The 24,116-nt window shown below is 33.1% G+C and overlaps 4 protein-coding genes across 6 annotated transcripts; 1 reads left to right on the top strand and 3 right to left on the bottom strand.

The window, feature by feature from the left end:
* The first annotated feature begins 214 nt into the window (after window positions 1-214).
* On the top strand, window positions 215-5,163 carry LOC141723458 (chloroplastic group IIA intron splicing facilitator CRS1, chloroplastic). Of its 2 annotated transcripts, none has more exons than XM_074525274.1 (9): window positions 215-1,156; window positions 1,481-1,589; window positions 1,671-1,943; window positions 2,706-2,836; window positions 3,043-3,390; window positions 3,477-3,633; window positions 4,307-4,599; window positions 4,699-4,758; window positions 4,967-5,163. In XM_074525274.1, the coding sequence occupies exons 1-9, from the start codon at window positions 392-394 to the stop codon at window positions 4,988-4,990; spliced, it is 2,160 nt and encodes a 719-aa protein (XP_074381375.1). In that variant the 5' UTR covers window positions 215-391; the 3' UTR covers window positions 4,991-5,163. The 2 variants fall into 2 exon arrangements, with proteins under 2 accessions (XP_074381375.1, XP_074381374.1); XM_074525273.1 differs by having other exon boundaries at window positions 4,952-5,163.
* A 257-nt stretch (window positions 5,164-5,420) lies between these two features.
* LOC141723459 (LEAF RUST 10 DISEASE-RESISTANCE LOCUS RECEPTOR-LIKE PROTEIN KINASE-like 1.2) lies at window positions 5,421-11,274 on the bottom strand. 2 transcript variants are annotated; one of them, XM_074525277.1, is made up of 4 exons: window positions 8,138-10,342; window positions 7,339-7,377; window positions 6,912-7,247; window positions 5,421-6,703 (listed from the first exon to the last, which is right to left on the bottom strand). In XM_074525277.1, exons 1-4 carry the CDS (start codon window positions 8,883-8,885, stop codon window positions 5,760-5,762), a joined length of 2,067 nt encoding a protein of 688 aa, XP_074381378.1. In that variant the 5' UTR covers window positions 8,886-10,342; the 3' UTR covers window positions 5,421-5,759. The 2 variants fall into 2 exon arrangements, with proteins under 2 accessions (XP_074381378.1, XP_074381377.1); XM_074525276.1 differs by lacking the exon at window positions 8,138-10,342 and adding an exon at window positions 10,350-11,274 and having other exon boundaries at window positions 5,423-6,703.
* Window positions 11,275-11,520: 246 nt separating this feature from the next.
* LOC141723461 (LEAF RUST 10 DISEASE-RESISTANCE LOCUS RECEPTOR-LIKE PROTEIN KINASE-like 1.3) lies at window positions 11,521-14,507 on the bottom strand. Its single transcript, XM_074525279.1, has 2 exons — window positions 13,032-14,507; window positions 11,521-12,215 (listed from the first exon to the last, which is right to left on the bottom strand). The coding sequence occupies exons 1-2, from the start codon at window positions 13,810-13,812 to the stop codon at window positions 12,205-12,207; spliced, it is 792 nt and encodes a 263-aa protein (XP_074381380.1). The 5' UTR covers window positions 13,813-14,507; the 3' UTR covers window positions 11,521-12,204.
* Window positions 14,508-14,754: 247 nt separating this feature from the next.
* LOC141723460 (putative glutamine amidotransferase GAT1_2.1) lies at window positions 14,755-17,029 on the bottom strand. The gene is made up of 4 exons (XM_074525278.1): window positions 16,838-17,029; window positions 15,714-16,444; window positions 15,234-15,440; window positions 14,755-15,120 (listed from the first exon to the last, which is right to left on the bottom strand). The coding sequence occupies exons 1-4, from the start codon at window positions 16,923-16,925 to the stop codon at window positions 14,869-14,871; spliced, it is 1,278 nt and encodes a 425-aa protein (XP_074381379.1). The 5' UTR covers window positions 16,926-17,029; the 3' UTR covers window positions 14,755-14,868.
* Window positions 17,030-24,116: the final 7,087 nt, after the last annotated feature.

Below are 24,116 nucleotides of genomic sequence, written 5' to 3'. Positions count from 1 at the left end.
TAATGTTTGCTGTCGAGACTTTCATTTTGGTTTAACATTTTGACAATACTAATTATTCAAAAAAAAATTATACGATTTCTGATTTTATTTTAACAATAATAAATTATAAGCAGTTTTAATAAAGTTACTTTTTTAAACAAAAAAAATATAATAAAACAAAATTGTCTCCTTATCTCGGCGAGTATTTTTGCAATGCTACAGCATCCAGAAAAAAAATGAGCCACACCATGCTACAGACTGATAGTAAAAGCATCATCAAGTTCATTTTTTTCTTTCTTTACTAATCAAGATTAGATTTTTTTAGGATATCATCTTAATAAAACTCAAAAAGATCAAATCTTTATAGTTTTTACATTTCAATTAGCTTAAAAATCTTCCATTTCATCCTCCTATGAGCTCCATTCTTTTTCTTCCTGCTCCTTCATCAAACTTTCTTCACAATTCCACTTCAATTCCACCCAAAATCAATATCTTTAGTACTTTTAATCACAATAGAAAAGATGATAAAATAAAGGTTAAATCTTGTGACCCTGATGATTCTTTTTCAGCAGAGGTTGATTTGGGTACTAAATTGCCTTCAGCTCCATGGATGAAGAGAAGCCCTGTTGTTGTTGAGGAGAAAAAATTTTCAAAATCAAGAAACGATAGAAACTTTAGGAGTGATGAAGGTGAAGAAAATGAGGGTAGGCAGTCATTGACTGAGAGAGTTAGAGGTGGGAGAGGAAAGAAAGCAATGCACAAGATTTTTCGGGGAATTGGGAAACTTCAAGAAAGTTGTGATTTGGATGAGAGTGAGGAATTTAGGAAAAGCCCTGATCAGATTAAATTGGATTTTTTGATGGGAGGGTTTGAGGAGGATGAGTTTTCGGGTTCCGGGGAGCAAATGCCTTGGGAAAGAGATGAGAGGATTTTCTTTAGGAGGGTGAAGAAAGAGAAAGTGGTGACCGCTGCTGAATTGAGTCTTGATAGTGAGGTACTTGAGAGGTTGAGAGGTGAGGCTGCAAAAATGAAGAAGTGGATTAAGGTGAAGCAAGCTGGGGTGACTTGGGAGATTGTTAGTCAGATAAGATGTATTTGGAGGAATAATGAGCTTGTCATGCTTAAATTTGATCTTCCCTTGTGTCGGAACATGGACAGAGCTCGAGAGATTGTAGAGGTTTGGTTCTCTAATTGTCTGTTTTGTTGTGATGTAGGCTACTTAGACTTGTAATTGCTAAATTAGTTATTGTATATCATGTAGCAAAAAAACAGTTTTGACATCTTATACTCTTTGTGTGCTTTGTATGCTCCTACTGCCGATTATGCTCAGTTTATTTTGAAACCGTTTATGTTAATTATGAGAAGAAAAATGTGTGTTTCTATTGTGACCATTATATTAGCACCTGTCATCTCAGCTAACATGGGCATCATTATCTCAAATATTACTTAGAAGCATGAAGGTTGTAAATAAGTGCGAACTTGACTTGTACCTTTTGAACAGTTCAAGACTGGAGGATTAGTTGTGTGGAGTAAGAAAGATGCACATGTTATCTATAGAGGATCCATATATCAATATCCAAAACCTTATATCAGGAAGATTGACAAGTTGGGTAATTATCCTCAACCTATTCGTCACATATCTGTTATCGTGACACTGTTATTCAGCTGAAGTCAACTCTAGAAAATTACAGGTACAAATGAAGGTAAAGAGGAGATCATTTCAATTGATGGATCACTATATGAAAGGGAAGCTGATAGATTATTGGATGGATTGGGACCTCGTTTCATTGATTGGTGGAGACCAAATCCTTTGCCGGTTGACGCAGACTTGCTTGCCGAAGTGGTTCCAGAATTTAGACCACCATTTAGGCTCTGCCCACCAAAAACTAGATCGAAGCTGACTGATGATGAACTTACATACCTAAGGAGACTTTCTCGTCCTTTACCCACACATTTTGTTTTAGGTATTTTATATCCTATATGAAGTCCTTAAGCTATCAAATGTTAATATGTATGTTTCTTGTGAAGGAATGTCATGTACAAAGAAAGTTCTTTATAGGTTAATGATATAATTGCTGGATCAGCCATTGGTAGATATACACCAGAACCTTAGACTATCAAACTGAAGTAGCTTAGGGACTGTGATGCCAATTTCAACCACTTCCTGAATCTGATATGGTGCCTGTGGAACCACGGACACAGAAGTCAGAATCTGGCTATACATACAAGTGCTTAAATGTGTAGAAAGTAATTGCAAACCTTTGAAGAAGCCGAATCCTATTTCGAAATAGTTTTTTGTTGCATTGATTAAACTACTTCAAATTACGGTCTGTTTAAACTTCCATCAGAGCTGCAGGTTCTAAAAAAAAATTCTACACATTCTTCCTGCTAGATTGGTTTATTTAATTGCACTTTTACATTTTTCTCTATCTTTTTTTATCATAGCAAAAGCACATGTAACATAGTCCTCACATTATTTAGCAGATCCTTGGAGACATGCATAAGAAATTACGTACACCTTTCCCCTGTTCATGTCTAAACATGGTTTGGCTGCAGAAATCATTGCAAGCTTTGCTTGAGGTGATATAGAATCTACTTCACTATCTTAAAAGAAGAAAAAGAAGAGCCTAATGATGCTGCTTGCCATAAACATGCAAAGTTGTCATAATAGTAAGGATGTTTAAGTTCTATTTAGAGAATCTACCTAATTCTTATCTTCTCTGTAGGAAGAAACAGAAAACTTCAAGGCTTGGCTGCAGCCATTTTGAAACTGTGGGAGAAATGTCATATTGCGAAGATTGCTTTGAAGTTGGGAGTTCCTAATACAAACAATGCAGAAATGGCAGACGAGCTCAAGGCAAGTTTAAATTATGTCAATAATAGATAATATAATCTAATTTAGGTGCTGAAGGTGGTTACTAATATATTCTCATGTATAAATGGCTGTTAATTGTCAAAGAATGAAGAGGGTCCTCTGTGTAGAGAATTCTGTATGACATGGGTCCTTATATATTGCTGTGATGTTCTTAATGGGACTTACATGAACTGTACCTTATTGTGCAGTGTCTGACAGGAGGAGTTCTAATATTGCGTAATAAGTTCATTATAATAATTTACAGAGGCAAGGACTTTCTTCCTTGCAGAGTTGCAAACCTTGTGGTAGAGAGAGAATTGGAGCTTAGAAGCTGCCAACTTCAAGAAGAAGCTGCACGGGCTGAAGCAATTGAAAACATTTGTTTGACTGTTGAACCATCAAATTATGGCAGCACTGTGGGATCCCTGTCAGAGTTCCAGGATATTCAGTCAGACAGTGACCTGGAAGGTGAAGATAAGAAGGTGAATATTCAATTTGAAGCCGAAAAGAGGAAACTCGAGAAGGAACTGAGACAGCAAAAGCACAATCTTTCAAAGGTATTTATCAGCATTTTATGAATATGTATTCAATTCTATGGGAAATATAAGAAAATTCATAGATTAATTAATAAGGATTTCTACAGCTCAAAATGAAGATAGGGAGGTCAAGCAGAAATCTACTGCAGCTAAATTCAGCATGGAAACCTGCTGCTCTGGACTCTGACCAGGAAATAGTAACCCCCGAGGAGAGAGAATGTTTAAGGAAGATAGGTCTGAAGATGGATAGCACCTTGGTGCTTGGTAATCAATAACTTTCTCTTTGTCTTGCTATTACCTGTTATATATTTTTGTTCTTATATAATTCCGTAAAGAGTTATAGTTATTCTGAATATAATGATTTATTATTATTCGTAAGTAATATATTTTTGGTTTGTATTGTATTTGGCTGAAATAATTTACTTGGAGGAGAAAACACATAAAGCTACATATACTTTGATGCAAATTAATTTTCATTATGTATGCTAAAAGCATGAAAAGCAGAAAGAAAAAAAAATGTAAAGCTTTTTGTGAGAAATACGGGTAATAGGCCTCGGTGCTTAAAATTTGGAGATACTGCCTTGGTTGATTAAGTCATCAACAAGGCCATCTCCATGATTTAATTTCTTGGCACTCAAATGCAAAACAGGTTCCCTTCTTTAGTTGAAACAAATAATTATCAACTACTGTCACTTATTTTTTTACTGGTAAGAGAGAAAAAGCGAGAATTAATTTTATTATAATTCTTAATTTTGAGTTATACTTATAACAGCGCCACTTTCTTTATTCATATTTTGGTAAAGTGGGGTAAATTAATGAATTCATCTTGAAAGACTGATTCTTACCTGCCAGTATCCTTTTTCTAGGCAGCTGTTTAGCTTAGCTTTTGGTGAGGATATATGTAATTCTTACTAGCTTCGGCGTGATACTCTTTTAGGTAGGCGAGGGGTGTTTGATGGTGTAATAGAAGGATTGCATCAGCACTGGAAGCACAAAGAAGTAGTCAAGGTGATTACAAAGCAGAAAGTGTTCTCCCATATTGTAAATACAGCAAAACTTCTTCAAAGACAAAGCGGTGGGATACTTATTTCGGTAGAGAAGCTGAAAGAAGGCCATGCTATAATTTTGTATCGTGGGAAAAATTATAGACGCCCTTTAAAGTTGGTATCCCCAAATCTTTTAAATAAAAGAGAAGCATTAGAAAGGTCACTTGAAATGCAGCGAGTTGGAGTAAGTAAATCTTATATTTTTCTGCTTTGTTACCTTACAAATTCCATAACCTTATATCAAATGGGAGTATAGCTAATTTTTATATTCTTATATATTCAGTCGTTGAAGCATTTTGCATATCAGAGAGAAAGGGCAATCTCAGATTTGAAAAGAGAACTAGTAAGGGATCTAAACTTTTAATTGAGATGCATTGACCTTTATCTGTTCAATTTTTTCTTTGAATTTTAATAGATTTATAACATAGCACTCCCATTTAATGGTGGTTACAAGTTAAAAATTTACCTCTTCAAGCTGCAATTACAAACTCCTTTATCCTTATAAATTTAAGGCTTATCTATCTAATATTCATTAGTTTGTTAATATGCAGGCTGAAGTGCAAGAGGAAAAATGAGCTCAAAGAGAACCTGAAGTGCGAAGAGCCGAAGACCTTGTAAAGTTGTAAAGCCTTGTGTACAGATATGTTAAATCAACACTCTTCTTTGATATAATAAAAATGCTTCCTCCAAACATAATATGCATGTATGAACGAAAATCAATAATATGTACACCGATCTTGTTTTGTAATCCTCTGGTTTTGAGAACTCGAAAATGACCTCCATTTTCTGTGAAAGTGTGAGCATCCTTCATTTGCATTTGTCATTTGAGTGCATTGTCTATATCTTTGTAAAATCGGATTTTCTGATGTGTGTCAATGGGCATACACTAAGGTACTATTTGTCGTTTTCTGATTGGCCTTTACATCATTAATAATGATGAACCCCTATGTAAAAAAATACCTACCAATAAAATAAAAATATGACACCTCATAAAAAATGCATAGATGAAGGCGGCTTCAAATGTTAATACACAGCAGCGCCTAAGCTTAAAACGCCACGTCATTATCTTCCAAGTATGCAAACACTTGTACAATTCTTTATATTGCAACTAGTGATACATGTTCAATCTAAAATTAACAAAGTACACCGATTTACATAGGTTTTCTTACCAAAAAATATTGAAGTATAACCAAACAAACAAATCTGTCTAAAAAAATATAAAGATAATAAAAAAGATTGTTGCATGCTCTGTTAATTACATGTGTATTATAGTTTTATGTATGCCTTCTGGGGAGTTTCGACTTCTACATCACTCGTGCCATCTGATATCGGCTTAATAAATAGTCAGTATGTAACCATAATCTCTTCACTATGAATAGATGTGGAGTTGCTAATCCATTTGTCAGCCACCGAATCTGGTGAGAATGAACCTCCCTTACCCTTCAAGGGTGCAACCTCCTCCGCCACAATGTCCAATACTCCCGTTTTCTGAACATCAGAATCTTCATATTGTATCCCCTTCAATGTTTCAACCACTTCCTGCATTGTCGGTCTTAGATCCTTCTCCTCTTGCAAACATCGGAATGCTAACTCTGCCACCAATGTAGTCATCTTTTCTACTGAAGTATTGCTTTCAAATCCTAGTCTTCGATCAATTAACTCGTTGATTGTCTGGTTCTGGATTTTACTGATAGCCATACTAGCCAAATTTATATCAAATCGGTCCCTGCTGGTGTCCAAAGCTGGTAATGAAGATATAAGCTCAACTAAGACCACTCCAAAACTATAGACATCACTCTTGTCAGTGAGTTGGAAAAGTTTGTAATACTCAGGATCAACATATCCAGGTGTCCCTTGTGGAGCGGTCGAAACGTGAGTGGCATTATTTGGATTCAATCTAGACAACCCAAAATCAGCAACTTTGACGCAGAAGCTGTTGTCCAGGAGAATGTTGTTACTTTTGACATCACGATGAATGATACCAGAGACATGCAGATAAGCCAACGCTTCAGCTGTTTCTATGGCAATCTTCAATCTGACAGACCAAGAGAGCAAACCTGAATTTGCTTGTTTACCGTGTAGATGATCAGCTACTGTTCCATTTGGTATATATTCATAGACAAGGATGAGGTCTCGGCTTCTCTTTGAAGTGCATCCGTACAACTTTACTAGGTTTTTATGATTTAATTTTGTCAGGATTTCAACTTCATTCATAAACTGCTCAACACGCTTAAAATTGTTTTCATATAGTCTCTTAACTGCCACTACACGACCATCTTGAAGTGTGCCTAATCAGGAAAAGGACCAGTTCAGCAAAGACGAAGCAGCACACAACACCAGATACATATATGGACATTGGACAAGCAATACCAACACATGCATTCTGACGCAACAAACTATTTGACACCTAACCAGTATCAACACATGTGCATTCCTATATGTCTACATATTTAGGTACATAATTTAATTAATAAAAGATTTAGATAGAGATTTTACCGTAGTATACAGTACCGAAGCCTCCATCTCCGAGTTCTCTGGATGGATTAAAATTATCAGTGGCCTCCTCGAGTTCTCTATAGTTAAAGACCTGAACTCCAAAGTAGGTGCTTCCCTTTCCTGACTCAAATCCCGAGGAGGGATAAGAAGGTATGCTTTTGGTGAAATGAGTTGATGTTGTGGTAGTAAGAGATTTGGCCGAAGGAGTAGTCTGAAGGTCTTTGATTTCAATGAGTGTTGCAGACTGGGCAATTCTTTGTTTTCTCCTTTGCCTACAGAAGAAGACTGACCATCCAATTGCAATGATAGCAACGATAGCACCTACCACAGAGAGGACTGGAAGTGCAAGAGAGTATTAATTTCTTCGAAAAATATAGATGACAATAACAGAATAATAGATCTATACTGCAAATTAACTTTCTTTTACCTATGGGTAATGTTTTTGAACTTGATTTGCTCTGTTTTCCTGCACATATAAAAGATTTTATAAGATTTAGCTAAAGAATGTCTAAAATACTCGAAACTAAGTTTTATAATGACAAACATGAATCTGACCAAAATTTTCAGAACGAAACTCTTGAAATAAAATTAAAGGCAATCTGTATTAACTGCGTGGAAGCACAATTTCTACAAATTGCCAATAATATTGTCATAAATATAGAAAAACTCTGGTTCAACTATGTCCAGATTATAATGCAAGATTTGTTTTCATTCCTTCAGCTAATAATACAGCGAGTCAGTGACAACACCAGGGGAAGCATACAGGGTTAAAGTATACAACCAGGTACAATAATTCTAGGGACCTGTATTAATTTCACTAGGTTAGTTAACATAATTCCTAGATTAAGCACCACTGCTTCCCCCATTACATTTGTACCACGGAGCTAAAATAAAGAGTCCCCGGCTAGCTATTTATCTGTAGTCTACTTGAACCCATTAGCTGATCTAATATCTTCCATATCAATCTAGCTCACCTTCTTTGAAATAAACTATCTTATCAAGATATCAATCTAGCTCACCTTCTTTGAAATAAACTATCTTATCAATTGCGACGTGATAAATGTTTAGCGTGGCAAGGAAGGGTTATATGAAAATAATAATAAGACATTTATAGGAGTTACTTGATCATAAAAAAGCCTAATGAAATCATTAACAATTCTAAATAAGATTCATCTAAAAAACACAATCACAAGCAAAAAAAATTAGTACACAAAATGATCAGATACCTGCATCAACACACACTTTATTTTGACAAATGCAAACAGGCCGGATCGGATTAGTCAAAAACCCACATTGCCCACCCAACAGACTACAATTCAAACAATCATCGCCATAAGGATCACTATAATTCACTCTAAACCCCAATGCTAAAACATCGTCCAGAGTAGCTAAACTACTCCTGAGCCTTTCTCCAGCTATCCCAAGTATTGGAACGACAACACTGACAGCACACCGAATAAAGTTGATGACCGGAACCAATCCAACAAAATAATAAGCATTACTAGCCTCAACACCATTCACATTACAACTAAACACATTCAACAATGGAGAATTCAACGACGATGGAACACACCCGTAAATCAAATTAAGCATCACATTATCTTCACCAACAGTAAAAACACTAGAATTGAGGGTGTCATTAATGAATTTTTGAGGACAAGAGGTGTTATAAAGATCAGACCTAGCTAGGTTTAGGGTTTGGTGAGTTTGATTGATGTGAAGAACTCTGTAAGTGAGTGAGTTGAATGTTAACTCGGGGAAAGTGTTGGTGTTAGGACAAGTGAGATGGAATTGAGGTGGGCCACAGTAATTGGGCCGATCACCACCTGTGAATGGGTAAGTGATGTTTTGGATTGGGCCGCATGAGAAAGTGTTGGTGCAATTGGGATATGAGGTGGAGTCGTGGGCGGTGAATGACGGCGTAGCGGCGGAGATGAGGAGGAGGAGGAGGAGGAGAATGAAGGGGTGGTGCATTGGGAAGCGTGAGAAGTGAGGTGGCGTTGTGTTTTGAGTTTAAGTTTGAGGTCAAACTGGTTTGAGATTTCTCGAAGGTTGAAAATTGAAATGGCGGGCTGTCTTTGTTTGACTTTTTTGTTCTGGGGACATTTTAGGCAGGTTGCCTATACTCTTTAGTACAGCTGTACCAGGTATAATTTCTTTTTTATTAAGTACTTTTCGAATAATTAACAATATTACTGTATTATTAACCCATAGAATAAATATACCTTTTTATAATAAAATATATATATATTTTAGGAAAAAAGTATATAATAATACATAGAAAGATACTCCCTCCGTCCCGACCAATTCTTTACGTTTGGTTTGGGCACGGAGGTTAAGAAATATACATAAAGTAGTGAAAAGAGGAAGAAAAGTGGGTGAAGTGGTGAAACTAATTAATTTTTAACGTATGAAAGGGAGATAGTGGAGTAAAAGTAGTATGAAAAGGGTGGAAAAGTGGGGAAAGTGGTGGGACCCATTGACTATTTTTGGTAAGTTTTGAAATGTAAAGAATTGGATGGGACATTTCAAAAAGGAAATTGTAAAGAAATGGTTGGCACAGAGCGAGTAAATATTTAGGAAACTGAAGAGGAGAGATACATCTAGGTTAGGTATGTAATTCGGGCAGAACGAGCCGAGTTTCGTTTAATTTCACGAGTCGACTCGACTTATTAAGCTAAACAAACCGGTTTTAAAGAGTCGGACGGGCAAGTTTGTTTAAATGTCAAATCGAATTAAATGAGTTGAAAACTTTGTCAGAACTCTAACGCGGCTCATTTAACTAAACGAATCACGTGGACCCGAATCTCGGTACTATGTTATTTCGGATCGGATGATGAGAAGTCGATCTTTGGACTTTCTGAACATTAGTGAAACTGTACTAACAAGATATTTAACCACGAGACATCACTTTCATGTAGTTAGCCCTCAGAATAATGAGAATGTTTTAAATTATCTCCAACTTACAACTAAATTAAAATTATGGATGGCATCAAAGACCAGGTCAAATTTGTCATACTGACGCTTCTGTCCAATCTATGGCCTATCTGAAGACTGAGGTCTATTTATAGTATCAAAACCAAGAAAAAAATAATAAAAATTACCTAACACCCTCTTTGACATATAAAAATCAAGAACAAAAACATGTGTCTGGTTTAATTTACATGGGCGACAGAGACACGCACATATTTCTTGGGAAATGTCTATTTTGGCAAACAATGGAATGTTTTGGGGGTGTCGCAGCTGAAGCCCAGAAGGAACTCAAATGAAATAATCTCTCAATGATAGGATAATGAGTAGACGCTTACTGGTTTTCGCAAATCACGAACTTTAACCGTGATATTTGATTATTGCGAAAATTTTATTCGTAAGGATAAGACTCAGGAGAGTTCCTGAAGCTAATAGTAATAAGTTTGCGAGATATAGAAGGGAAATTACCATTAGTCGAGGCGGTCACGTTGCACAGAGATGGATAAGGACGATCAATGCAGTAGCAAGCAAGGGATGAGGTACTTGAGTTAAAGCCGCAACGCCCACCTGATCGGGCACATGCATTACAGTCGTCGTCATTTGCATCCCAATTCAACCCAAAACCAGCTTTAAGAACTTCCTTCAGGTCATCTTCTGTTGACGTCGGACTAGTTAATGATTGGACCGATGTTCCATTGATAGGAACACGAATAGTTTGGCTGCAGGATAACAGAGGTAGGTTAGGTGCTAGTAAAGCCCTTGTTAAGAAATAGCTGTCCCTGCTTGTTCCATTAACCTCGCAAGCAAACTTATATTGTTGACCAAGGCCTGTGTTGCAATCATATAACAACGTCAAGTTCTGATCGCCAGAAGGATGCTCGAAAATTCTGTAATCCAAGTCCGTGTTGTAGAAAACGCTTGGACATGTACTGTTCCACAAGTCTTCTCTAGCAACGGTAATAAGCTGAGATCGAGCATCTACTCCAAGAACTCGATATTGTCTTGACGTCATATTTATAAAAGTGACATTACCTTGGCAACTTAGCTGGAAATCTGGATGCCCACAGTAGGCCGGTCGGTCACCTCCCCAAAAAGGGTAATCAAGAATAGGAAAATTGGAGCATCGAAAACGCTTATTGCAGGCCTCATATTGTGAATCAACCTGACACAGACTCGTCGGTAGATGACCAAGAGTGAAAATTAAGATGACAAGGAAGAGAAACGAAGACGGAAATATATAGGGATGCATTTATAGAGGAGAAAGAAATAGAAACCAGAAAAAGTTTAGGAGCTAAGAGCTCGAAATCATAGAGAGAGGGAGATAGTTTTGTTATTCAGGGAGAAAGGGAGAGGATGTTAGACATGACTCGGTTTTCCTTTCTCTATAGGCTTGTCAAATGTAGCACCTCATAAAAAATGTTTACAAACTTGGAAGCTTCTGTTGGAAATTGCTAGTTTCTTGACCAAAGCTAATCCTAGACTTATTGAATAATAATGTCCAAAGTTGCGGTATTAAGTATAGAGATAACCATTGATTAATTAATCGTCTTCTATACCAGCTAAAGCAGTAGATTTTTATTTATTAGTCAAACATACAAAGAAGATCCCATTCAGTGGACACAACTTCTAGAAATTCAGTTCCTTCAGATTTTATATGTAAATTTACAAACAAACGGTCTCCACATCCCCTCATAACATCATGACTTTTACGGGATCATCTGGGAAATTAGAAGAGAGATGACACCTGGTATCTAAGGGTGTCATTGCAGAACTGTTGTAGTAAGTCGACTTACAGGTACGATTAATCTCGGAGGTGGATTGACTTTTCAGATGTTTACGTTCACCTATGCTTCTAGATACAGCAAATTTGAAGGACCAAATAGTACTTAGACTAGAGCGAAATATACCCCCACCAGCACAGCTCTCAAAAATCTATTGTTGCACCAAAGTTTTATTTATCTCAAGCTGCTGTGTATTCCTTCAAGAACTGGAACAATGAATTATCCACCAATGCTTCTAGCTACAGCCTACAATTAGTACTACTTTATAGAAAAGTCTGGTCTTGCGTTGATAGAGTTGTAACAGACGCTTGTTACATATATACCAATCTGATTGCAATTCAATTAACAAAAAACTGATTTGTCACTTGGCAAAAAAATCTGATTGGTCTCAGATGGTGCCTCTCTCTATAAGAATGATCTAAACAGCCTAAAAACAAGAAGTGCTTAAACGTACTTGCGTCTTTAGCAACCATTTCAAATTTCAGAATCCCGTTTCTTCATCTGATTTGTGGTGCTTAAACTCCAACCATTATGGATGTTATTTATGAAAAAACTGCCACAGATTCATCACATCATAAAATCACGAATTCACAATTCACAGATTAGTTAACAACAGGAGTACTTCAAACTCTAAAATCATATTTGGGAATAAAATCAGCAAAAACAGAACATTTAAAGTAAGAAAGAATCACTTTGATATCATAAGAACATTGTACAGATACATATATGTATTATGCCGAACTCTAAAAGTTGCATGTCATGACTTTCTTGGATCCCATATATAACACGACAATCGAAAACCAATGCCTAATGCAATACCTATAAATTAGGGTTATCCAACTCCACAGGGCTCAAATTTACATACTAGATTTGATATTTTCACATTATTCTAACTTATTACTTGAGTTACAATTTGTACTCACCAACATCAACATGGCCATAGATATGCACCGCAGTATAATACCAGCCTACATGTCTGTTAAAGACTTCAAGTGGGACTACAAGTATATTTTCTTTACAGCAAGATGAAATATGAAAAGAAGCTATTTTTATAACTAAAAACATCTGAAGCAGACCCGTAAACAAGCTATTTTTTTATTACTACTTTTTTTAAATTTTTTGTTGTTAAAATACGCTGTGGTGATAACAATGCAATCTAAAGGGATTGTGAATAACAATGTTATAGGTAAAATATACAAGACAGCCATTGGCTCACACCAACAATCGACCAGACTAACAACTTCTGACTTGCACCGAGTAAACAATGACTTGTTTCCGAGAGTTTGATCGTAGGAAATCATGAAAGATAAGCACATAAATCTAATACAAGAATGCATGTTTTCTGTCTGGGATAAAGGTAATTACATACCTGGACCAGGTGAAGCTCTCTTTGTTGCGGAGCAGGAATCTGAAAGGTACGGTTGGCCAGGGCAAAAGCAAGTTGTTTGATTAGTAGAAAAGCTGTATCCACATCGTCCACCTGTTTTGGTGCAGTCGCTGCATGCTTTCCCGTCCATTTTCCATCTAACTTCAAACCCCTCTTGAAGAAGTTGATCCAAATGTGTTAAACTGAAAGATCCTTCTGTACCTGTCTTTAGAACTGGAACAACAACACTGTAATTACAGTTTCCAGGGCCTTGAACGCCAGAAACTACACCAACACTATCATACTCTTTACTCCCACAAGAAAAAAAATTTGGACTTTGAAATTTAACTGAAACCGGACAACCATAGAGAAACGTAATATTCATATAAGCAGAAGTATAATCATAGACTGCATAGTTGAAGGTCGTGTTTACTAGTTCCTGTGGACAAGTTGACTCCATCACATCCTCTCTAGCAATCTTCATAATCTGAGTAGCTTGATCAATTTTTAATACACGATATGTCACGTTCATTAATCGAATACTAGTCGTGTTATCTTCGTTACATATAAGCAAAAAATTGGGATATCCACAATACTCTGGATCACCATTGCCCCGAAAAGGATATCCAACTCCAGTGATGGTGCCACAGCTGAATGTAGCACCGCAAGTTTGGTACCACTCATCTGGGTGACTAGAACATTGCAAAACTTGCATAAAAACCAGTGTTCTTAGTAACAGAAGGACAGAATACAAAGAAAACCAGGAAAGGAACTGAAAATCCATTTAAAAAATTCTGGTTAAACTGGAAGAAGTCGCTGACAGAATGTTATCGATTAGAAATTAGTAGAGTTAGAATTAAAATTTAGATGATACTAGAGGGAAAGTGGCAGTTGCCACAATATTCAAAGAAAGTTATAGAAGGTAACACATGATTTTAATCTTTGCCTTGACTTTCCATATTTATGATTATTTTAAGTTTGAAAATTTCATCTACCTCATATTCACTGTTCTTATCAGACCCTGTAATGTCAAACAAATTAACCTACCATCAGCAGACTATGGTGTTGTGGCAAGGAAGACAAGTTAAATGATTTCCCCTGCTCATTTTAGCTCATACTACCTAATTATATACCAACCAACCACTCCTTGGACATTGAGTCCATGTAACATGAATTCAAATGTAGTTTATCTGCAGTCTTACTACACAAAGCAAGTTTAGGCCCTAGTGAGATCCAGACAATCACACTGTTGACATAACATTACTGACTTGGCTCTAACTCTACAACATTGTCTTAGCAAAAAGATTTAAGTTGCTAGTGTGCATCCAAGACTATGCTTATTTAAATATAATCTCACCTTCAACCAATTTCGTGACTTGGACTGACAGTATATTATGAGGATTTTATTATTTGAAGCAGACTTAATAAAAGTAAGCTCCCAATGAGTTAATCCTAATCTTTCCAACATCATACGAGATCAAAACGGAACAGAAATGTGACCACCGTGTTAAATTTTATGTTAGCTCAAGGTGCGAAAAAGTCATCTTCATGCGTTTTGGGTAGTGGCCTTTCACGGTCTCTCAAAAAGTACAGGAAAATTGATTTCATGTTTTGTTAAAGTTTACAAATATTTCAAGAGAAATTGTAAGGTCCAGGTGGTCACATCGTTATACTAATAATGTTGGACAATCATCATGTACAATCAAGCGAAAATACAGAACAAAAAGAGAAGGAAGGATATAAAATTTTGAAATAAACAATAATCATTGACAGTGATCCTTATTATGAAGGACATTGCATCAAATGAAGAAAAAAGCACTTAACTAGAACATAATCTGAATCAAGAACCAAGATCGTTGACCACGCCATGAAGTTTTCTATCCAGAACATCGGAACATAACTGCCCCATCATGTGATAAAATGACATGAGATCCGATAACTGTTCAATTGACATTTTCTCTATCACAGTTTTTGCTAACCTTTCCCTCTCCGCATTTAACTTCAGTTTCTGAGAGTAGGAAGAAGCATTTCTCACCGTTGCACCCATCTGCTTTAACCTAGTCTCTTGTTGCAAACTCAAAGCTGTGTTTGACTGCAATTGAAAAACAAACCAACAAGTCCAATCATCCTTAAATATTTGAGATAAAATATCAACTTTTTAGACAACACTCAGTTATCTATTGCTCTATGATACTAGGTTTATACCTCCAGAAATTCAGCTCCCGGTTCAAGTTCAGAGTCTTTAAATGGATTCCTCTCATTTCCAGCTGCGTATATATCTCGTGCCAGGGAGAAACTTCTAACTATAACTTTCCTCTTCTTCTCCATCTCTTGATCAAGTTTAAGAGATCTTGGCACACTTGTTGTGCTATTAAGCCTTTTCTGATAAGCTACCACTGCTTTAACAAACTCCTGCAAAGTTAATATATTGCACAGATTTTAGAGAAGGCGAATATATTTTCACTTTACATAGCTTAAGCCGTAAAGGAAGTCACTTTCTCTGTTCCACTTGTCACTTGGGTTTTTTGTTGTTGCTAATATATCATTTGGGGGTTTTGGAATGGCAAGACTTGCATAAACTATATTACAAATAGTTTCAAATAGCCATCTCAAGAACGAAGAAAAATGTTGTCCTCATGAAAATTATAACATAAGACGGAGTAAGAATCTGTTAAAGAATGATACCTTGTAAGCAGCAGGGCATCCTGGATAATCAAACTCATCAGAATCAGGCTTCCTCATTCGCTCGGGGTGAAACTGCAGCCCCATAATAAACTTCCCCTCATCCGGATTATACGCATCAGGATCATAAAACCCTTCAACCAGCCCATCAGGTGCAAATGCCATAGGCATGAAACGTTGCGCCAACTTCTTAACTCCTTGATGGTGATAACTATTAACCCGAATCTCCATTTCCTCATCCTCCAAAGAATCCTTAAACCAATCACTCAACGGCGTGTTCTTCACAACCTTAACCCCATGCCTATGCCCATCATAATTATCATAATCCATATGCACAACCCTCCGATCCTCACAACAATTTATCGTCAATTCCTTACCAATGTCTTGATAAAGAGTACCCCCACACGCAACATTCAAGACTTGTGAACCCCTACAAATTCCCAAATACGGGATATTTCTTTCGAGACAAAGCTTAGCCAGGCTCAACTCAATCGTATCTTTTTCTTTATCAATTGCAGTATCACTAGCATGCACTTTCCTAATCTCATCTAATTCCTGTAAAGACAAGCCACAAGTTTCGGCTTGGTAATGAGAAGGATCAATGTCCTCTCCCTCACAAAGAAGAACCCCGTGAATTGGCTCAAAGCTGTCCAATAACATGTGGACCCCAGTCACCCGGGGCACAATCACAGGTACAGCTCCATAACCAACTATAAGATCAAGATGATATTCACCTAATCAAAATTAATCCAACATTACCAAGTTAATAATAACTCATATCAATAATCTTGCAAATTGCATGATTTTGTTTGTATTAAACAATAAACATCATAATAACTCATATCAATAATCTTAATTTTTAATGTATTAAATTACAAACATCGTAACAAAACCAGGATTTCGAAACAGCCGGACTAGATACTCATTCTAATTTCTAACCACACATAACATATACATAATACATCAGATTGAAATGATGTCATGTACATGTTGGATTTATAATTACGTCAATATATAAAATACAGATTCATCATGCATGATTATGAAGGTAGGTTTTTGATTAAATCATAGAAACAACACATAATACAAACATATAAAATGGATAAAAAAATGAAGAAGAAATGTACCAACGAAGTCGACAAACTTGTTCTTGCGAAGGCTACGTCGAGAGACAATTAAAACACGAGGTAAAATCACAGAGAGGTCTGTTGACATGGCTAATTAATCAAGCCTTTCTCAATTTTCTGGATTAATTAAGGAAGAAGTTGTATATGTTGTAATAATGTGTAAACTATGTGTTGTGTAAGTATAAATGTAGTTGGGGACATGTGTGTGTATTTATAGTTGTGAAGTGTTCCGGTTCCAGTGGAGAGATGCATAGGCGCCGCGTCTGTTAATTTGTCACATGTATGACTTACTACTAGTATTTTTTTTAAAAAAATAACTAATTATTAATAAATATTTATATAAAATTTAGGATTATGGTTGTTGTTAGCTTAAAAATGGTAATAAGGATGAGATTGACACGTAGTGGAAGTTCAAGCAAGGGTTTTAAACTGCGTGTAAGGTGAGTCAAATTAAGGCCCATGGATTAAGCTTTAAGCTCCAAGTGGATATGCATGCATATTTCCATTTTTGATATTTTTATTTGATTATCCATATCACCAAATTAGCTGGAGGAGGCGCTTATTTATTACTATTAGGAAAAATTGTAATTTGCATCTATTTATGGGGTGTCTAAACATATTTTATTTTATCTGGAGGAGGCTCTCCTGGTCCTGGATGTACTAGACTAGACAGCTAGCTAGACTGTATGAGGCGGTTTGCGGGGATTAGTTAGGCCTATCTAGTTTAGTGCATGTTTGACTACCAGCTCATTAGCTGTTTATTGATTTATAAACTCGTAAATATTTTATAAACAGATATTTATCGATTCAATTTATATATTTATAAGTTAAAAAATAATTTAGAATTTAATAAATTAAATAATAGCAACGACGTATTTTTTGTTAATTTATTTTGATTTTCTCATTTTTTATTAATTTTTGTTTCAAAAATATGTTTTTACATATTTTTCTAATTGAAAACTTACGAATTAAGATAATTATATTTAAAAATTATTTATTTTGATTCATGTGATTAAAAAAAATTCTGACTTATACGTAAAATTATCTAAACACTTATATAACTTATAATTATTTATTTATTTATCACTTATAAGTCAATTATTCATTTAAAATTATAAGTTATTTGTTTTAAAATTTTCTAAACGGACACTATTTTTTTATATAAATTGACAATTAGTAATATGTTAATATATAATTAAACGTGAAATTTATATTTTAATACAAAATATGACCAATTTACTCATGTTGTATATTTATTTTCTTTCCAAATAAGAGATGAAAGATCATTCCATAAGTTAATTACTACGTTTTAGAAAAATAAATCATTTTCTTTGACAAATGAAAAATAAATTTCATCAACTAGAAAGAAACTCAGCCAAGATAAATCCCCAATCGATGCAATCAAATTGAAAAATGTAAATAAATAAATTAAACAATTAGTCGTTTTGTTTCTCGATCGCTTAACATCACACAGACTATTATTCAAACTAGAAATGAATTCAATGGTATCTTGAATAATCTGGCCTATACAACTCTGAATTTCATCTGTAGATTTAATTTTCTGAGATTTTTTTTTTCTTCAAAAAAAATTCTCAGCAAATTCAATCTACAGATGAAATTCAGAGTTTAGATATTTCAATGATATTGATTGAGATCGAATGTACAATGCCTTGTAGTATGAAAATATTTATATTATCAAAGATGAGCTATTACGATTTTCATCGCTGTTTCATTTTACAATACTTCGATGCGTATATTCAATTCAAAAAATTGGGTATGTAAAACAAATCTCACCGTTATGCCATATTTTGGCATAACCAATATTTTTAATAATCTCATAATTTATTAATTATTAATTATGTTTAATAATTAATTGTTTAAGACCCAAGTTATCTTCTCTCCGAAACGAAACGAGGAAAGAATCGATCTAAATAAATCAATTACGGAAAATATCTCTCAACGATATTCTTCAAATCAGGAAGATATCACAACGCTCAGATAAATCAGATAAAATCGGTAATTACCACATTAACGAAACTTGTCCCTAAAGTCTCTTAGGGATAAGCCCAAATTTCACAGAACTGCGTAGACTTGATCCAATATATATAAATTAATACGCAGGCATCTTGACAAAAGAGATCCGATACAACGAGATAAATCGAGACATCTTCCAAGTCCAGCCCCCCATATTTTTATAAACCCTAATCCCTAAAAACAATCACAATTACACACAAATTGCTCTAATATTCCAGAAACCCTCTGATTTTCTTATTGTTACGAAATTCCTCCAACAACACTCACCGATAACTATAAGTAGACCTGGCAAATCATTCGTGTCATCTATTTTCGTATCGTATATTTTCGTGTTTCGTATACTTGAATGTCAAATACAAAATCGACCCGTTAAGGATTCGTGTTCGTGTACTTTCATTTCGTATTGGTGTGTGTCGTATTTTTGTGTAAATTGAATATTAATATAAATACAATTAAATAATTAAATGAATAAAAATATAAGTTTTTTTGGTGAAAATTTTACAAAATATATGCAATATATATTTAGATCACATGTATATATAATATTATGAAATCAAGTATTATTTTTAAATTAAATATAAACATATTTATTATAAATATACATATATATTATAAATATTAATATTTAACTATATTATTTATTCATGTTGTATACTTCGTGTCGTGTTGTGTATTCAAATGATATATACAAAATCGATACTAAATCTCGATCATGTATTTTTGTATTCGTGTATTTTCGTATCGTATATTAAAAAGACAAACATAAATACTAAATTTTTATTAATTTCGTATGGCATAAGTAGTGTCCAAAATTATCGGATTTACCAACCTACAAAAATAGGATTATTAAAAAGGAAATAGAGAGAGTATGAATGAGAGCCTCTGGCCGGTGAATTAAATTGTAATGCATATTCTGCCCTCTACATACATTTCCTTCTCAAATTTTTAGTTTTTTTACACATCACCTCTGTCGAGTAATTTGAAAACAAAATCTAAGAAAAACTTTGGAATAACTAGCCGTCCAAGCAGGTTTGGCGAGGTTAAGTGAGGTGCATGAATCTTATCTTGTTGAGATATTAGTGGAAAAAACGAAATGTTTTCCTTCCTAATAAATGAAAGATTAGTTAGCTGTGTTGAATGCAAATACTTTAAAATGAAAATGACCCGTATAGATATGCTAGTATACTATTACATGATAATATATAAGCCTGTAAAACTTGTATTATCACAAATTTGACTCATAAATTTGACTTAATTAGGAGTTATCTGGTAGCTAAGGAAAGGAAGGATAATAAGAATTTAATGAAATAGCTGACTCAAATTAGAGAGAATAATAATACGAATATTCTTGATAGAATTGTATTATGCATGATAACCTAATAGTATATTGTAAGGCAATAAACAAAGACTTATATCCAAGTTAATGCGCAAGCTAAACATGGATTAGGGGATCAATAAGCAGGCATCTACAGCTAATTCCTTTACGTTGGTCGCACTTCAAAGTTACATCACAGGGAAGGATAATAATATGTATAACGTCAGGTTAAGTTGTTGAGATCTAAACCACGAGTACTATATACATTTTACAACTGTATGTGTAATTATAGATTTAATTAGTTGTTCTTTTATAAGTTTTCACTCACTACCTTGGACGATCAGCAACCTTATGTTGAGGCCTCCCGTGATTGTGTGCTCTGTGCACATTATGTAGAAAATGTATGTGGCCTGTAATTTATGCCAATTTCATTAACTTTGATATTCAATATATATACTTTTAAAGTTTAAATTTAATTTCGATAATTTATGATGCAATTACAATTTAATGCTCCATTCGTCTTCGTCCATTACAATAAACTATGGACTTATGCCCGCGCTACGCGTGCTCTTTTTATTATTTTTTTAAAAATTTAATACTTTGTATATGTGTATGTATGTATCGTATGTATGTGTATAACATCATATATACTATTTTTTATATTAAATAACTTGTTTTCCGTTATTTTTAAACCGTCGAGAAATAATTGGAATAATAAGATAAAACAAATTAAATTAATTAATTGGGTTTCAAGATATTTTTTTCGCGACATGTAATAAAAATTACAAATGTAATTTATTTCAAAAATGTATCATTCAAATTTATGTACTTGTTTAAAATTATACTATGATTTCATTAATTTTCTTAATTATGACTTTAGATATAAACATTGTAGTCTTATATTAGATTTTTAAAATGTACTAGTTTAAATCATGTTCAATGCACGGGTTCCGTTAATATTTTTGAAATTTTATTTATCTAATTATATAATAATTTTAAAATATTTATAAAAATATATAATAATTATAGATTTATAATATAAAGAATTAGGGAGATAACACTATTTATTTTTATTTTTAAAATCAAAATAAGGGAATAACGCGTTGAACCAAAATATAACACATTCCTGTTATTATATTATAGTATAGATGTCAATAAAATACCAGACGATTACTTAATGTAGTAAATAATTTATTTACAAACTATACGTATAACATAGTATAATTTTAACACATTTTTAAATTTACTTAACCTAATGGTATAATATATTGTCGCGCCTTATGATGAGTAGATAAAAAATTATTTATCATTTTTTTGGTGATTTAAATTTAAATTTATAGTAAATTTCACGGTATTATTTGATTTAAAAAATAAATTAAAATAATATTGCTTTGAATGTTGCGGATTTTCAATTGAAAATAGCTTCATTGTGCGTTGCAAATTTCAATACAAATTTATCGCAATTCGTAATTGAACATTTACTCTCCTTTAAACTCATGTACAATATTACATATCAAGTTCCCCTTTAAACTCAGTTGTTATATTACATGAAAAGAAAAAATTTGTTGAGTTTCATTATATAGATGTATCGCTTTCCGGTTGTATTTTTTGGTGATTAAATTAACAAACTTTTGATTTAAGATTAAAATTTATTTATTGACAATTTCTTGGTGCCGCCAAAAGATATAAAAGATGATATAAAATAATTGTGAAATTAAAACAAAATCAATATATGATATTTATTAACAGTTTGTCGGTGTCGTATTGTGAAATTATAATAAAATAAAAATAAGATATTTATTGATATAATAGAGGATATACAATAATTTTGAAATTAAAATAAAATCAAAATAATAAATTTATGGACAGTTTATCGGCGTCGTCTTCGACGAAACCTCGTATTCTGCAACTAAAAAAATATAAAAGAGGATATACAATAATTTTGATATTGAAATAAATCAAATTAAGATATTTATTGATATTTTCTCGGCGTCGTCTTCGACGACACCTCGTATTTCGCAACTAAAAAAGTATAAAAGAGGATATACAAAAATTTTGAAATTGAAATATTTTAAATCAAAATAAGATATTTATTGACAGTTTCTCAGCGTCATCTTCAACGAAGCCCTGTATTCTAAAACTAAAATGATATAATAGAGAATATATAATAATTTTGAAATTGAAATAAAATCAAAATCAGAAATTTATGGACAGTTTCTTAGCATCGTCTTCGACGAAACCTCGTATTCTGCAACTAAAAAAATATAAAAGAGGATAACAATGATTTTGAAACAGAAATGAATAAAAATAACATATTTATTGATTTTTTCTCGGCGTCGTCTTCGACGACGCCTTGTATTCTGCAACTAAAAAGTTATAAAAAGAGGATACACAATAATTTCGAAATTAGAATAAAATAAAAAAGATCTTTTTACTTGTTCTAATAATATATTCTACTATTACTTATAAGTAAAATTTTGAAATTAAATTTAGTAAAATGCAAAATTTACATATATAAGAAAATCTAATATAAAAGAAAAACATTATATATAAAAATTAATATTGTTATAAAAGTAATGTTATGAGTATTATATTATCCTTAAAATCTTAAAACTTTTTATTATTCAAATTGATATTAAATTTATATGTTACATATATCTCATGTCTACTTTTTTAATGATCTTATTAATAATATCTATTACTTATCAATAGTTCATTAGTTATTTAAATAGTTATAAAATAAGGTTCGTAAATTCGTAATATATAATATATGTATGTATATATATTACTCGAGGCACCTTAGTACCGCATTTTATTATATTAAAATAATTTTTTTATAATTATAAAAATATGAAAAATATGTGCACAATTTCATACCTTAAGTGGTGGTAAAAAATCATTTGTTGTCCTAGATCCACTTGACTCATTCTAAGATATTCAATTATAATATTATAAAAATTGTAATGTTATAAGTCATATTAGTAAAAAAAAAGTTATGTACATAGTTGTCTTAAAAAATAAATAAAATAAATTATTTACTAGTAACACTTTTTGTTAAACAGCTCAAACTTTCATTTCAAAATTACATGCTTATGATCAAGAATATAATTTTTTTTTTGACATGAGAATATCATTTAAATCGATCTTACAAATTAAATTATAAAATCTAGTATTTATTAGAAAATTTAATGATGAATGAGTGAGCCCATATCACCTTGTATTAAAGTCTAAGAATTAGTATTAGAATTAGTATTTTTATTTTTCAAATTATTTTAAAAGTGACAAATAAAAATATTTGGAGCACATGAACTGAATAATTTTTATACCACAACACTAAATTGTGAAGCGATGTACAATGCACTTGAACTAATAATTTTTTTTAAAAAAAAACTAATATAAATTAGTTGTAGTGAGAGACTAAACAAAAATTGATATATTAGTGAGGTTAAAGATTTATCTTGATTCAAAATTGTGTGAGTATATCGTATTACACCAAGTTAATTGAAAATATTTACTTATTATTTTCAATCTATTTTAAAGAGAAATTTTATAGTTAATTCATTTACTTAATAGCCTGAGCATGTGTTTATATTCTCAACATATTAAGTATTACAGAAAAGTGGTACATGCAGCATATCACATTGAAAATTAACTCTTTATAAACATATTTGGTAATTTTAATGGAGGTGTTAAGAACAACATATCTCTCTATTTTATATATCTAATTTGACAACATTGTATTGAACGACAAATTAAATGCTTTCTATATTTAAGGTGTACTATTTTTATACAAAGAAGATGACATAGAACGACAAATCAAGTGCTTTGTACTAATTTTATACAAGGAAGATGACATACTCTTCTCTGCATGTATTATAATTACTATCAAATCATGAATATGAACATTTGAATTTGCTAATTTAGTAATTT

This window comes from Apium graveolens, chromosome 5 (genome assembly GCF_009905375.1).
Source record: "Apium graveolens cultivar Ventura chromosome 5, ASM990537v1, whole genome shotgun sequence".
NCBI classification, from domain to species: domain Eukaryota; kingdom Viridiplantae; phylum Streptophyta; class Magnoliopsida; order Apiales; family Apiaceae; genus Apium; species Apium graveolens.
This window is presented reverse-complemented; position numbering and strand designations above follow the sequence as displayed.

What these genes read in the sequence shown, in the direction of transcription:
- LOC141723460 (XM_074525278.1), bottom strand. Translation starts at nt 16,925, where the DNA reads ATGTCAACAGACCTCTCTGTGATTTTACCTCGTGTTTTAATTGTCTCT. An exon ending in CAAGTTTGTCGACTTCGTTG is followed by an intron (nt 16,445 to 16,837) that starts GTACATTTCTTC and finishes AATTTTGATTAG; the next exon opens with GTGAATATCATCTTGATCTT. An exon ending in GATGCCCTGCTGCTTACAAG is followed by an intron (nt 15,441 to 15,713) that starts GTATCATTCTTT and finishes TTAACTTTGCAG; the next exon opens with GAGTTTGTTAAAGCAGTGGT.
- LOC141723461 (XM_074525279.1), bottom strand. Translation starts at nt 13,812, where the DNA reads ATGGATTTTCAGTTCCTTTCCTGGTTTTCTTTGTATTCTGTCCTTCTG.
- LOC141723458 (XM_074525273.1), top strand. Translation starts at nt 392, where the DNA reads ATGAGCTCCATTCTTTTTCTTCCTGCTCCTTCATCAAACTTTCTTCAC. An exon ending in AAAAGCACAATCTTTCAAAG is followed by an intron (nt 3,391 to 3,476) that starts GTATTTATCAGC and finishes GGATTTCTACAG; the next exon opens with CTCAAAATGAAGATAGGGAG. An exon ending in GGATAGCACCTTGGTGCTTG is followed by an intron (nt 3,634 to 4,306) that starts GTAATCAATAAC and finishes ATACTCTTTTAG; the next exon opens with GTAGGCGAGGGGTGTTTGAT.
- LOC141723459 (XM_074525276.1), bottom strand. Translation starts at nt 11,130, where the DNA reads ATGCATCCCTATATATTTCCGTCTTCGTTTCTCTTCCTTGTCATCTTA. An exon ending in CGTGACCGCCTCGACTAATG is followed by an intron (nt 7,378 to 10,349) that starts GTAATTTCCCTT and finishes TTATATGTGCAG; the next exon opens with GAAAACAGAGCAAATCAAGT. An exon ending in CTTCGGTACTGTATACTACG is followed by an intron (nt 6,704 to 6,911) that starts GTAAAATCTCTA and finishes TTTCCTGATTAG; the next exon opens with GCACACTTCAAGATGGTCGT.